At 40.9% G+C, this 16121-nt stretch overlaps 2 protein-coding genes and 1 pseudogene across 2 annotated transcripts; 2 read left to right on the top strand and 1 right to left on the bottom strand.

The window, feature by feature from the left end:
- Positions 1–3213: 3213 nt before the first annotated feature.
- stbd1 (starch binding domain 1) lies at positions 3214–10667 on the bottom strand. Its single transcript, XM_047570332.1, has 3 exons — positions 10230–10667; positions 8683–8996; positions 3214–7758 (listed from the first exon to the last, which is right to left on the bottom strand). Exons 1-3 carry the CDS (start codon positions 10519–10521, stop codon positions 5383–5385), a joined length of 2982 nt encoding a protein of 993 aa, XP_047426288.1. The 5' UTR covers positions 10522–10667; the 3' UTR covers positions 3214–5382.
- A 749-nt stretch (positions 10668–11416) lies between these two features.
- On the top strand, positions 11417–12419 carry LOC124996917 (heat shock protein 30-like). The gene has a single exon (XM_047570333.1). The coding sequence runs from the start codon at positions 11553–11555 to the stop codon at positions 12189–12191; it is 639 nt and encodes a 212-aa protein (XP_047426289.1). The 5' UTR covers positions 11417–11552; the 3' UTR covers positions 12192–12419.
- A 1495-nt stretch (positions 12420–13914) lies between these two features.
- LOC124996803 lies at positions 13915–14813 on the top strand (annotated as a pseudogene).
- The last annotated feature ends 1308 nt before the right edge of the window (positions 14814–16121 follow it).

Genomic DNA, 16121 nt, shown 5'->3' with positions numbered 1-16121 from the left:
TGGAGGCAGAAGACGACATCTTTCGGTCTGAACTTCACTCATTCAGCGATACAGGAGCTGCCTCAACAGCGCACCGTTTCACACAGAGCGCCACGCTAGACCTGTACTAGCTTCCTCTACACAGTAAGCCCCGCCCCTATCGCTGCTGAGCCAATCACGAGGCCCTATATTACAAGCTGACTCTGTTAGGTTCCCCGCAATTGGCCCAAGAGAGCCCCCCGAGGGCAATCCAGAAGCACTCTGCAATATTTGCACATTTGAAGTAAAAATTAAATTAATATGTGTATTATTTGAATAGCTAGATAGTAAAGTATATTTATAAACAGGACTAGGCCGAGTTTAATATAGAACGCATATAGTTGGTAGGGGGTCCCTACTTAATCTCTCATCAGTCTGGGAGTCCTTTGCCTTAAAAACGTTGGTAATACTGCATGATAAACATTGTTTTTTGACAGTTTTGGCCTGAGTGAAGTTATGGGTCAGTTTTATAGGTCATGGAAGTTGCCTCGTTAAATTGTTTGTTTAAAAAATGGAAAGTGCAAATGATGTCACTCAGCTCAAATAGCGCCCTTCTCCTCCATTTTAACCCTCGCACGTTGCTCCTTCCGTCATGGTCACGCAGCGCAGTCAGCATGCTCGACCGTCTCCAGTGAAGGTCACGGTGTGATCCTACAGTGTGGAGCAGGAACGAGTGCCGGCGTGTTGTATAAATAGCCTGCGTGTGTGGCACACCCTCACTATAACATAGCATATTGATTTCTCTTGGCCTTTTTGTTATTTTTTTTTTTACATTATAGAACTATTTAAGATTGTTTTACAGACCACCAGCTACAATGCAACATGTGGTACAGCAGTTTGATTAAAGACAGTTTCATTAACAACCTGGAATGAATAAAGGCAATGAAGAAGAAGAAAAGTAGTGAAAGCAAAGTGAGGATTTTTAATTTAGATTGCTCTAATACGTTGAGGCAAAGTCACAAGAAAGTACAAATGAACACTGACGACCCACAGAGACACATGGCTATTTGTGACGTTATCACACAATCCACCTGGGTCAAAGTTCAAGTGGAAAGCAGCCTCCCCGGTCGCTCTGGTTGGCTTCTGTAAGAGGAGACAGCAGTCTCAGCTTCAAGGGAAAGAGAATTTCACACTTGGCAGTCCAACTTGGACTGAGGATCAGTTTGTGTTATGGCCTACCAGGCGACCGTGCCCTGCTCTGTGGAGAGAACAACCTGGAATTGTCTGTCATGTTCACTTTTCTAATCAGAGGAGGGCTTTTGTGGTGGATGTACTGCACTCCAGATTGGTTTAATATTATTAAACGTCTTAGTCCCCAGAAGAACAGCCTTTATGATTTACCCCTGACTTTTTACTGGGCACTTACAGGAACTGTAGCAACCACATTTCATCCAAACTTAAAAGGAGGAGTGCTGCGCTGAGCATGCACTCAATTTTAAACTCTTTGCCATGACATGCTCCCTCTTCTCTTTCTCTCAAGTAATTGTGTGTCTGTGGGCGCGGCCGTCTCACCTGCTCCTACTTCTACTCAACCTGTAGCGCTCACACCTGAAGCTCATCGGTTCATCACCCTAAGCAGCTCTTAAACCCTGGATTCTGCAGCCATCTTGTCATTTTGTCTCAACTAGCGTCTGTGCTTTAGGCTGCTCCTCTAGGTCTCTAGTTCTAGTTGGCTGTTTTCTGTCTGTTTTCTCTTTGTGTGTACTTCTTTGTGTATAGCAAGCCTGTCCTAAATCAGCTTGTCAACTTTGCCAAGCCTAGCATAACACTCTGTGAGCTTCCCAGTGACACTTTGGTGCATGCAAGGGTTGATTGTGATGAAATGAGTCGTCAAATCTAATGAAGATCTGAAGGGATTTCTGCTGATTTTAATTGTTTGTGACTCCACAGGTAGCTGAACAATTTGAAGAATGAGCTACTGAGTCATTGTATGTTAAGTCTGGAGACTGTTGAATGTTGAAAACTGAAAAAGGAAAAAAAAAAGGCAAAATAGAAAATGTATGTACAAGGTCAGCTTTTGTAAATGTTACAAAAGGTTTCTTCTTCTTGGAACAGGTCCCTGAAACAAAGGTGGTCTTTCCTTTGCAACACATTTATCATCGTGCTACCTTCACAGGCCGTACCATGCAATGCAAAACTAATGTCAGCCAAAATGTTACACAAGTTAACAAAATAAGCCAACAAAAACATTGCAAGCTGGACCCCAGCCGGATAAAAACACCCTCAACACTTTGAACTGAATACCTGCGGACTATTTACAACCCAGAGCACATGACTGTGACAGTGAGACACAATGGGAGCATCTGAATAATCATTTCAGGGTGCTGATTCGAAGGCTTTGTTCACTCCGGGTACCCTGAGTCCGTATGAGAAAAAAGTGACGGTGCGCAGTTTCCAGATCAGGCCGATGACTCAGTGTTAAGACTTGGTGCCTTAGCAGAGATCAAACGACGGCTTAACTGTTTAGATGTTTGATAAATGGCGCGCTCCTATGCGCGCGCGAGTATAAACAGTGAGGGAGACATTCAAAGTCAGAAAGGGGGAGTTTTCTGAAAGCAGAGTGCGAGCGGTGTCAGTTGTACGCGTCTAAATAAAGGATTACCTTCCACCTTAGAAAGTGCACACGCTCCCAGCTGACACGTTAGCGCTGGTGAGGACAAAATCAACACGCATGACCCATGAGATTCATGTTCCCCCCCCTGCGTTAAATCAGTTCTCATCTGTGGCAGCTCCCGTTTTGGGTGAATAAAATATTATTAAAACACAGTAAAAATGTGGTTAACTTCTATTTGGTCCACTGGTTTACATCTGCACTGTTCAGTGTCAGTCGGTTGCCTCAATATAACCTCATGTTTTGTTTGGCTCGGTGCTCTTGGCAAACAGGTAAAAGTTCCCTGAACTTAGGTTTTGAAACAGAAAAATCAGCAGCGATCACGTGCCTTATAGCTGGGCAGAGTCCTACTGACCCCATTTGACCAAGTGAGTCCCAGAGGCCTCATATTGCTAACAGAAGCATGGTTCGATCCCCAAGGGGAACCTCTCATAAGTATTAGTCACTTTGGAATGAAAGGGTCTTCCAAATATGGATCCGCAGCAGGTATCACGTTTCACAGATGGCCATGTTAACATGTTGATGGCACACAGTGGCAGGTTAGCACTGGAGTTTGTCAGCTCAACAGATTTGTGTGTTGGGTCTTTTTTTTTTAATATATTATAGTAATTTATTTCTTTCAAGCCTCCTTTTTCATTAAACTTTGGGAGCCATCATCACTGCGCATGTCTTTCTCTGAATTTGCTGGGCTGCCAACATCTCTGTAACTCACCTGCCCGTACAGTCTGAGCCCTGCTTTTGGGGTGGTTTTATACTTCTTGAATGACCTCTAAAAACCTACCCACTCTCTGCAGTGCTGTTGAATTATTTACAGATCTGACTAAAAAGCTACTTTTTTTTTTTTTTTTTTTTTTTTTTTATGTGAGTGTGTGCTTGTTCCCGTCCACAATGTTCCTAAACTGGAAGATAAAGAGCACTTTTTTTTTTTTTTTTTTTTTTTCCCCCTCTCAGATACACTGGACACACCTTCAGGACTGAGCTGAGTGGAGCTGACAAGCTGGCACGAAAATGCGCCCGCTAATGATGCTCTCCCTGCATGGGCCACTTCTCAGCCAGCTGGACTCAAAACAAGGTCACAGTCGGCTTTTGGTTTGAATAACAGAAATATAAATAGACAGGAGGTTTAGGTATTCGTTCAAAGACTTTTTGTTTTTTAGAGCATCGTCTCACAGAACAGTCACATCTCACCTTCACAGTCTGCAACACTAAATGATTTGCAGAAATTCAGACAGTAAAGCACATCTTGGTCTCATGCTGTTCTCGGCTGAGAAAGCAACACGGAGATTGACAAATGGAGTTCAACTCCTGAATAGAGTTAGTGCACCAGCGCTTCAAAAGCACAGAAGTTTGACAGAAATGTGAAATTAGGTGGCAATAGTTGAATTAAATAATGAAACGAAGGTTAGGTTGCAGAAAACTACACATTTTCTGGCAGGGACACAAAAAAAGTTGAGGTCAGGTCTTATGTGCATTGACTGGATCTCTGGAAAAATGTTGTTCACTTGTATGAGAATCATACTCCCAGCTTTGAGAGATTTAGAAGATTAGTTTATTCAATAACATCCAAGAGTAATGTCATCATCACAATATTGCATATTAAGATATTCGACACAGAGAATATAGTCTACACAGACTGAGAAGTGAAACCAATTAACTAACTAAAAAAAAAGGGTAATTCATTAAAGAAGAATGTGGCCTTCAGACACTTTTTGATGCGTTACAACACCGTAATAGAAAATGATGTTTAAAAGGCACATTCATAGAACAACAGTGGGTCGATGTTTGCATGCACAGAGGCCCACAAGATAAAAGCAGCATCAAAGTTACAACTCTATCACAGTTTAGTGGTTGACACATTAGAGTACCTGATGAAACACCAGTCATACAATATACAGAACAATTATTGCTTTTAATTATTGCTGTAGTAAAAGTGAACTATGTGCATTTATACTCATAGACTGTTTGGGGAGTATTCGAGCAGCATACAGACAGTATCATAATAAAATTCTCCATTGGTACATATTAAACACTTGCATTGAATCACCTGCTTTCAAGAGGGTGCAGTTGGCATAATCAAAGGTACAGCCACAAGGAAATAAGGGGGAAGACATTTTACATAGCGCTGCCTTTTGATGGTAATCTTTCCAGTTCCCTGAAAGATCCACTTAATCGCAGGATAATAGAAGGCAGTCGTCTGAAGAAAAGTCCCATCGGATAGCCGTTCCATCTCTAGAGTCTGTTTGACATTTATCCAGTCAAAAATGTCATCAACATATGGATCTAGGATTAAACTGGGCTAAATATGGTTGAAAATAAAATATTTTTATAAATCTATGACTAACCTAACTTAATATTTGTTGCCTTGTCATGTCTCAGCATGTGTTATGTTGGTGTTACTTCCAGAAAATAAAAGAATTCTCTAGATAATTTCAGTTGCAGAAGTCAACGGAATTCAATTTACTAGTACATGACATTGAGAAAAACAAAGGAAATCCTCACGTTTCAATATATGTTCTTTTCTATAATAACTAAGTCAATATATCTTAACATAAAAAAAGTTTCTTTAAACCAAATTCAGCCCAGTTTCAATGGTAGACCTACCTATGTATTTTGACCCCCAAATTAACATATATAGAATTTACTGAAGAACAAATTAACTTGACTTTACCTGGTCCAGTATCCAGTTCCACAGCGTACTGTTTATTCCACTTTAAATCTTCCCTTAACCTTCAGCCTTTTCCTCTAATACCTTCTTACAGTGTTCCCCACCATTTATGCACCAGCAGCTCGTCTCCATAGCCTGTATCCAGGAGGCGGTTGCCACACTCCTCCCAGCGACAAACTGCACCCTTATCCACCACCACAAACTTCCACTCCACATGGCTCTCTGCAGGCAGGCTGACCACGGTGGACCAGTGCCCATCCCCGTCTCTTTCTAGTGGAATGAAGTCCTTCCAGTTCCCTAGTTCCTGTTGGTTCCCTGTAATGGCCACCTTCTGGTACGGCGACTGGGTGAGATAGTGGATGCGGAAGGTCACGTTAACGTTCTGGGGCATGGGCTGCACTGCCACAACCCTTTTGTTACTTTCTGTGCTTTCATCAACAGTGGCGAGAGACTCGGGTTGTCTGACTTCAGTGGTTGGTGGGACATCTTCGCAAGGAAAATCTGCGACAGAAGTGCTGTTTTGCTGCTCTTCACTGGGAAGTGGTTCAGATTTTGCGTGGTTTTGCGCAAAAGCTGGTACAGAAAGGTTCATCCAGGGAAGGACTTGGCAGTTACCATCTGTGATCCATTCATTATTATCCATAGTTGCCTCCATGATACTGATTTCAGTCTTTTCAGTTTCCTCTTCTTCCTCCTCCTCTGTTCCTTCCTTCTTCTCTTTAATTCCTGCAACCTTAACAGTGGTTTTCGTATCTCTCTGCATTTGCACCTTCTCTTTAATTTCTACGACCTCAATGTCAACTTTTATGCCTGCCTCCTTTTTCATCTCATCGGTTAAGGCAACATTATCTACCATCTGCTCCATAAACTGGTCCATCTCTCTGTGGTAACTATCTTCAATCGCATGGCCAAAAATGTCCTCATTGGTCAAAAATGACTTGTCACTAACACAGTCTGTATTGTCACTGTGGGGTTGCTGCGAAAAACCTGATGCACAGGACCCAAAAGCCACACCTACTGAATCTTCATTAATCACAGCTACATCATCAGCAAAGAGGCTGTCCTGACTTTCAGTTGGTTCTTCTGACTGTGGATTATGATACATTAATGGGAGCACCACCTTTTTAGGGGTGATGGCAAAGTCATCACCGGCATCTTGCAAGTCAGGGCTGACAGTCATGCTTGAAATCCCACTCTCTTCACCAAGACCAGTCGACGACCAGGTCAGATCAGTTTGCTCAAATGACGGCAAGTGAATATGACACTTTTGAGGTTCAATGCTCTCGGCCACTTCGACAGGCATTTCCTGATTGGTATTGGTAACCTTGGTGAAATCTGCATTATTATGCGTTTGGTTGCTTTGTGTGTCTTGGAGGGAAGGTGACATGTTAGGATCACATACGTCAGCAGAGATCACAGATGCCGTAAAGCCAACCTCGTCACAAACGGGGGCATCGGGAGGGGAATCAATTCTTTCAATGTTCTCCATGACATTACTTTGTTGTTCTTCGTAACAAGAAGACACAAGGCACTCCACACTATCTTTAGCTACAATTGTGCCATTCTTTTCACTCTCAAATTCTTCCTTAAGAGATGATGGGTCAGAGACAACAATATTAAGATCCGTGCCTATATCCAAATTTGCGACATTGACGCCTTCTTTCATTTCACTTTGGGGCTGTTGATAGTCCAATGACAAATCAGGGAAATCCATGGTGCCTGAGATTTCAGGTTTTGCATTAGCTGTTGCTCCAAACTGACAATCGCCTACATTATCAATCTTTTCTAGCTGGTTCAAACACGGCAGAGGAGATGTGAGTAACACACTTGGACTCTCATGTTCCTCACCAGAGGACGTTAGCATTTTCCTGTTCACATCATCCTGTTGATTGCAGGTATGGCCATTTTCATTTTGTTGTTCAGGCTGCAGTTGTTGCTTGTCAGTCTGTAGTGGCTGGCTGTTGAATTCGACAGCTGTAAGATTATTCGATTGGCCTTCATCATCTGCAGTCACTTCACCAATTCCACCATGGTCATTACTCCGATCACCTTCCTGAATGGGCAAAATCATCTCATCCTTCACATCGTCACGTTGGTCTTGGTGACGATTAGTTTCGTCACCTGTAGAGAGGCAATTACTGCCGCAAACATCTGAGTAATCAATATCCTCTAGATGGTGACCGTTTTCCTCAATTTCTACATCTTTGTTATTACAGACAATAGAGACATCTTTGATAGGAATGACAGGATGTTCCAAGTTGGACTCCATGTCATGGTTATCTGGTGTGGTTTCCTGAACTTGTGGTCTGTCATCTCTGTTTTCACTCAAGTGAACGTTTTGCTCAAAGCACACCAGACTGTTTGAGACACACTCAGTATTTCCCTCCACTTGATTGGTTTTCTCATCTGAAACGTCTTTGTCTGTTGTCACACTCTTACTTCCTTGGCATTTATCTTTCAGCACCTAGAAAGATAAAAAAAAAAAAGGTAATAACTTTCGGTCTAACCTTATTAGCCAGAAAAATTTATCTTATATCCAAAGACATAAATACAGAAGCGTATTGTACTACAGAATTATGCCTTAGCTGAAAGTAAAGACTGAATGAAAATTGATACAGAGTGGGGACACGATATAAAGATCCTTACAGAGCCAGGTCAGCTGTTTCCTCATTCCCAGCTAACCTAAGCTAACCTTTTCCTTGCTGTTCTGTATGCAGCAGTGTACAAACATTAGACTGGTGGGGCCTTCAAATGAGGTCATGTTTATCATGTTCCCAAAAAGGGTCCAGAAATGAAAGTTGAAAGATTTAAAATTTTTAAACATGGCAGAAGTTCAATATTACCTGGTGTTTCTGCACACTTTTTTTTTTTTTAAATGTCTGAAGTAAACGTTGACCAACAGTGTTGTGTTATCATTATGTCTTTGCAATTCCAACATTTTGTTACTTTACATTAGTTTTACATTACTTGCATGTTCTAACAACTTGGATGATGTAACCACTTGAACGCTAAGCTTTTTGGGTACATGAATTCGTCCACGTCATTGTTATGAACTCAGTTCCATTTGAGGCAGCATGTATCTTCGCCTCTTTATCTTTATCATATTTCCCAACTATCAAACTATTCCTATAAAGCTACAGTAATTGATTTTTGAGAATGTGAGCACAGAATAGCAACACAGCATATACTGAATTATCATCAGTGTCATTCAACAAACATGGAGTAACATTAGAATTAAAGGGTAACTTCAATTTCACTTTAATATTTGCTTTTATCTACAGTTCAGACTGTCTTTGAACTGACACACATACATAATCAATTGTAAATTAAGTAACAGGCTAGAGTTTAGATTTGAGATAATGAACAAGTGTGTGACTGTCTGTATTACCTTCTCCTCTTCTTTGTGGCTGTCACTGGAAACCAGCCTAGCTGTCATACAGCTATCATGGTCATCTTCAGCATTCTTCATCATTTCTTCTTCACTTTGCAGGCTCTGATTTGCCTCCTCTGTATATGCCTTTGCTTCTTCGTAACAGTCGTGAACAGTTGGAGTGTTGTCCTTGTTGCCTGGCACTGAGATACTCTCAGAACAGTAAGGAGGAGGTTTCTTGTTGGCAGCAGTGCGGCGATGCCTGACTTTGAGGTCACTCAGAATTCGACCAGCATCCTCTTTCACATCAGATGAGCCTTTATCACTCACATCTATAACAAAAGGCATGAGAAAAGACTTACTTTTACCAAGACAAACATAATGCACAGTATATAAAGATTATTTTTTGATTATTTTCTAGATAACACTCTTTTATTTGATCTGATTTATGAACTTTCATATCTTTTGAAGTACACACGATATGATGCTCTATATATAAGAGGGAAGGGTAGGCCTACTACCTACAGAAATTTGATTAAACGGAAAATAAATATTCAATAGGATCAGAATATTGGCTACTTTTCAATGATCAGACACAAACACCAGGTGTATTTTCTCATTGTCTGGATCAACCTTTATACTTTTTTTTCTGAAATGACTGACATAGGTTTACTGTCAACATTTAAGGTTTTATTTGACCTGGCCACGGTCCATTTTCTTGGATAAATAATGATGAATATCGAATATTAAAAACATGCATTTCAGTCTGCACTGGTCTGGATTGTCCGACTTAAGAGCTTAAAAATATAGTACAGCAGTATTATCCGGATGAAATATTACTATTCCTGCTATATGACTCAAAAAATGTCCTGGGTTAAAACAATCACTGAGACAGTCTATCTGTAGTTTGTATTTGTAGCCTTGTACTTTTAGAAGCTCCAAACTGATATAAAATCATACTCTTCTACTTTTGCCTTCTCCTGGAGTGTGTTTCACTTGACTACATCTTATGTTGTTCAGTCCTTGTTGCTATTGGAGTAACATAACCGTCACTGGTATCTACTTCACAACTTTTCCGCTCAACATGTTTATTGTGCTATTAAAAGTCCTTGTCCCTCTGATTGTCCATTGGTATTGCTGGCCCATTACTGTGCAGTAAAGTCTATGCAGCTTTTTCCATTTTAAGTAACATCTTAATATGCAACAGAACCAGGAACTAAATAAATAAGATAAATATGATTAAATCAATGCCTAATGCAGGCCTACACGTCTGAATCCTGAGATTTACTATTTTTGTCGCCTGGTCTTTATTTCAGATCAGATATTTTGAGTTTTTTCTCTTGTCTAAGTAACATTGGCTAATAATAATACACGATGCTGTGGTCCTTAAAATGTTATAGCCTATCGTGTTTCTGTGGTTATCCTCTGCAGTTCGAGTATAGTCGAGCATGCTCAGTTTGGACGGTAAATTCATACTGTCTGACGGAGAATATTAGTGATGTGAATTATGACACCTGTAAATATCAACAGCCCCTTGCCCGGTGACACTCGTATGCACATTTTACCTGTTGACTCCGCGGGGCTGCGTGGATCCTCCGCGCTCCTGCTCCGCTCCTGTTCCGTCTCAACCAGCGGCACGTCTCCGTCCTCTGCGGGGCTCTTGCTGTCACTCTCGGCGGCTTCGTACGTGGCCTTCCTCCGCTTCCCTCTCACCGTCCGGTAGATGATGAAGCCCGCCAGCACGGACACCAACGCTATGATGGCCAGAGCCACGGCGGGACCGTGGCGCCCGATCATGCAGAAGAGAGAGGCCAGGTCCATGCGCCTCTCAGCAGCCACGGCGTTCTTCGGCGACATCGCAGCCTGTGGACAAAACAACAAGCCCCGCGGTGGTGTGGCGTGGTGTGCTGTAGTGTAGTCTATGCGTGTGAAGGCCCTGCTGCAGGATGTCGCTGCTGTGCTGTGGACTACCCGACCCCCTCCACGATTCAAAGTGTAGTGACCTGTCGCTGTGGCAGAACTGTGAAAGACCGCAGGTGCGAGCTACTCATTGGCTGAGCGGATCACGGGGACGAAGACCTCATTCATTCATTCATTCATTCATTAAAAAGGGAAATGGCTCTGCAGCTATTCCTGCATCGTTTGATGTTGGTGATGGATGTTGATTGGTTTAGTGCCAGCGAAAGAGCCCCCCCATTAGAAACCCTGCAACCTTTGACAAGATTTATACTTTACAAACTATTTATATCAGCAGTGCATTTTAACTAATCACCATGGAAAAACCATTGATCTTTAATCTGATATTACTATTGATCAAACAATATCAGATTGCCCACTAGTGCTATTAACAGTGCTGGACTCGCCGATTATATACGCGAATATGTATAAAAGGAAGATCTGGATTTTCAGTTTAAAAAACAAAACAAAAAAACAATTACCGTAGGTTATTTATTTCAAATCTGGAATTATGGAATGATGCCAGGACTCGTGGTTGTAGAGCAGCTGTCCCATGTGGAGAACTGTAAAAATTGTTTTGGCTTTTTGACAGAAAGTTTAATGTATTATATCAGCAATCATGATGCGCTGTATTCTCGTTCAAGAAAATATTCCACGTTACTTACGACACATCGAATATTTATTCCGTCGTCCTGATCCAACCAGTATGAGGGAGTGACATCAGGACTCTTGTGAAACAGCTCCACCCAGCGGACATCTGTGGAAATGACCAGAAAGTTCCTGAAGACTCTGGACCTCCTCCAGTTTGAATATAAAAGCTGAGACAGTCTCACTGCTGACACACAACGCTACACAAGCTACACAGAAGAGAACAGACACTTGAACAGAGTTTCATCTCACAACTAGAGGACTCACCACTAAACACTGAGAAGATGCTGTGCTCTCATGGATTCCAGTCTACCCTCAGTCCGCTCATGGACTTCTACTGTCCTGTACGCAGTCTGTGGCCAGAGGTCAGACCTCTGTTCTACCAGCAGAATCTTCTGCAGAGAAACCTACAGGAGCTGCGCAGCAGTCTGCAGCTGATGGACAAACTTCAGCACCAGATCCTGGAGGAGACGGAGCCTTTCCAAAGCGGTGTGGCAGTGCAACCGGTCTCCTACCAGCTGGACAAAGAGGGAGAGCACTTTGACCTGACCCTGGACACTCGAGGCTTTTCACCCGAGGAGCTGTCTGTCAGGCAGGTGGGCAGGAAGCTGAGAGTCAGCGGGAAGACGGAGAAGAAGCAGGAGGACCAGAAAGGCTCCTACTCTTACAGACTGCAGGAGTTCAGACAGGAGTTTGATCTGCCTGAAGGTCTGAACCCTCAAGCCGTCACCTGCTGCCTGTCCCCAGACGGAAAGCTCCACATCCAGGCAGCCAAACATCCACGTGTTGAGGAGGCTGAGAGAGAGCTGACCATCAAGAGGAGCTCAGAGGAGGAAACACAGCAGAGTGTGTGTTCACAGGAACCACACAGCAGCACAGAGACACACAACAGCACACAGGACAAACCTGGACACGTGGACTGATACACATGTTGTTGTCACAATGTACCTTCAGTATTTATACACACTGTTAAATTATGATCATATGTGCTTTTATATTTTTATAGCGGAAGAAAACAAATAAATGTGCGAACAGCTGAATCACAGTTGTCTTGTGTGTTTTTATTGTCATAGATTAAAAATTTTACTGCTTTTAATGATAGAAACAATACGTCCTGACAGGAAATGCTCAATAAAGATTTAAAGATTCAATTAGCAGTCAAGTCATTATCTTTAGAAGCCAGGTGCTATTCTCTGGTTGCACTTTTAACAGGAACCATAGTGATTGTTCACCCTCCAGTATTGAGAATGTTGTTGCATCTGGCACCAAGGTTATAAACTCATGTTCAATTTAAAAGGCTGACATTGTTAACATTGTTCAAAACTGTTAAAATTATTTCCTTTTTCCATATTTTACAATGGATTTCAGTTTGACTGGTTATATTGCTTTATCTTCCCAGTCAGAAGGGAGAGACGACTCCACTCATAGTTTCAGTCAGAATATTTGTAGAAAAACAAAATATTTGAACATGCAACTAAAGTTGGACCAAAGTTTTCGTGTGTGTTATTATTGACAGATTAAAAACGTACTGCGATAAAAGATAAAATCAATACTTACATGCAAGCAATGGTCAACAAAGTAAGTTTTACACATAAAATATATTTTTAATTAAATTATTGAAACGTATTCAATAAGTTGTGGAGGATTCACTAGAGAAAACAACTACAAGTCATTCTTTGTATCAACTGTTAACAGTGTTGATATTGGGATTCTTCAAGGACCAGTATCAATGTTTATAGTTTTTTTCATTTGTCAATGAAGTTTCATGGACATGATCAGTATAAAAATAGTAACTTGTTAACACTGTTCAAACTGGACAAAATAAATCATGTTTTTTTAGAATATTGAATTGAATGTTTGGAGTCGGTTCACCCCAAAGTTTGTTTCTTTATTCATGACTGAGTCTGAAAATATTATCCATGCATTCACAGTATTTCTCCTTCCCAGTCAAACAGAAAAAAAGCTTGAGTAAATGCTTCCATAAGAATACTGGCAAAAAATCACGTAAAAACAAGAACCTAAATGTAGAGTAGAAATAAAAATGTATTCACTCACTACAGGGATTTTAATATCACATGGATCATCAAAGAATAGTCTGAAGATTTTCTTAACTGTTGTCATTGTATTTGTGTTGACCTACAGAAATGTCCCTGTCTCTGAAAAGAGGCAGAAAATAACAGAGTGACTTAAATATTGTGTAACAATGTCATTGATGTATCGTACAGTTGAGTATAATGAGTGAACATGGTGTGGATGTGCTCTATTATTACTGTTTAGTAATATTAAAAGTTTGCATGACATCATTTCAAAAAAAGAGACTCCAGATCAAACAGGTTTAATGGAGTGACATCATGACTCTTGTAAAACAGCTCCAACCAGTGGGGATTTGTGGTACTCACTGAAAAGACTGGTTTTCAATTTATAATGTACTATACCAGATATTTGAATGAACAGCTTACTTCATGGAGAAAGTTTTCAAAATTATGATTTACTATGAGCCTAATACTTATCAATCGTCTTGAACACAAGACAATGTCAAACAGCTGAGTCCTGATTCAACCAGAATGAGGGAGTGACATCAGGACTCTTGTGAAACAGCTCCACCCAGTGGACATCTGTGGAAATGACCAGAAAGTTCCTGAAGACTCTGGACCTCCTCCAGTTAGAATATAAAAGCTGAGACAGTCCCACTGCTGACACACAACGCTACACAAGCTACACAGAAGAGAACAGACACTTGAACAGAGTTTCATCTCACAACTAGAGGACTCACCACTAAACACTGAGAAGATGCTGTGCTCTCATGGATTCCAGTCTGCCTTCAGTCCACTCATGGACTTCTACTGTCCTGTACGCAGTCTGTGGCCAGAGGTCAGACCTCTGTTCTACCAGCAGAATCTTCTGCAGAGAAACCTACAGGAGCTGCGCAGCAGTCTGCAGCTGATGGACAAACTTCAGCACCAGATCCTGGAGGAGACGGAGCCTTTCCAAAGCGGTGTGGCAGTGCAACCGGTCTCCTACCAGCTGGACAAAGAGGGAGAGCACTTTGGCCTGACCCTGGACACTCGAGGCTTTTCACCCGAGGAGCTGTCTGTCAGGCAGGTGGGCAGGAAGCTGAGAGTCAGGGGAAGATGGAGAAGAAGCAGGAGGACCAGAAAGGCTCCTACTCTTACAGACTGCAGGAGTTCAGACAGGAGTTTGATCTGCCTGAAGGTCTGAACCCTCAAGCCGTCACCTGCTGCCTGTCCCCAGACGGAAAGCTCCACATCCAGGCAGCCAAACATCCACGTGTTGAGGAGGCTGAGAGAGAGCTGACCATCAAGAGGAGCTCAGAGGAGGAAACACAGCAGAGTGTGTGTTCACAGGAACCACACAGCAGCACAGAGACACACAACAGCACACAAGACAAACCTGGACACATGGACTGATACACATGTTGTTGTCACAATGTACCTTCAGTATTTATACACACTGTTAAATTATGATCATGTGTGCTTTTATATTTTTATAGCGGAAGAAAACAAATAAATGTGCGAACAGCTGAATCACAGTTTTCTTGTTGTGTTTTTATTGTCATAGATTAAAATTTTTACTGCTTTTAATGATAGAAACAATACGTCCTGACAGGTAATGCTCAATAAAGATTTAAAGATTCAATTAGCAGTCAAGTCATTATCTTTAGAGGCCAGGTGCTATTCTCTGGTTGTACTTTTAACAGGAACCATAGTGATTAATCACCCTCCAGTATTGAGAATGTTGTTGCATCTGGCACCAAGGTTATAAACTCATGTTTAGTTTAAAAGACTGACATTGTTAACATTGTTCAAAACTGTTAAAATGATTTCCTTTACATATTACATATTTTACAATGGATTTCAGTTTGACCGGTTGTATTGTTTTATCTTCCCAGTCAGAAGGAAGAGATGACTCCACTCATAGTTTCAGTCAGAATATTTGTAGAAAAAAAACTATTTGAACATGGAGTTGAAGTTGGAAAAAAGTTTTCGTGTGTGTTTTTATTGACATAGATTAAAAGCTTACTGCGATAAAGGATAGAAACAATACTTAGATGCAAGCAATGGTCAACAAAGTGAGTTTGACACATAAAATATATTTTTTAATTAAATTATTAAAACATATTGAATAAGTTGTGGAGGATTCACTAGAGAGAACGACTACAAGTAATTCTCTGTATCAACTGTTAACAGTGTTGATGTTGTGATTCTTCAAGGACCAGTATCAATGTTTATAGTTTTTTTATTTGTCAATGAAGTTTCATGGTGATGATCAGTTTAAAAATAATAACTTGTTAACACTGTTCAAACTGGACAAAATAAATCATGTTTTTTCAGAATATTGAATTGAATGTTTGGAGTCTGTTCACCCAAAATGTTATTTCTTTATTTATGACTGAGTCTGAAAATGTCATCCATGCATTCACAGTATTTGTCCTTCTCAGTGAAACAGAGGGGGAAAAAAACTTGAGTAAATGCTTCCATCAGAATATCGGCAGAAAATCACAATAAAAAAACAAACAAACAAACAAAAAAAAACAAAAACAAAAAGAAAACAATAACCTGAATGTAGAGTAGAAATAAACATGTATTCATCCACTAGAGGGTATTTAACATTACATGGATTATCAAAGAATAGTCTGAAGATTTTCTAAACTGTTCTTGTCATTGTTATTTTCTGCCTCTTTCCAGGAACAGCGACATAGCTCAACACAAATACAGAGTGACTTAAATATTGTGTAACAATGTCATTGATGTGTCGTACAGTTGAGTATAATGAGTGAACATGGTGTGGATGTGCTCTATTATTACTGTTTAGTAATATTAAAAGTTTGCATG

This window comes from Mugil cephalus, chromosome 19 (genome assembly GCF_022458985.1).
Source record: "Mugil cephalus isolate CIBA_MC_2020 chromosome 19, CIBA_Mcephalus_1.1, whole genome shotgun sequence".
Lineage (NCBI taxonomy): Eukaryota > Metazoa > Chordata > Actinopteri > Mugiliformes > Mugilidae > Mugil > Mugil cephalus.
The sequence above is the reverse complement of the archived record's forward strand: the minus strand, read 5'-3'. Positions and strand labels throughout refer to the sequence as shown.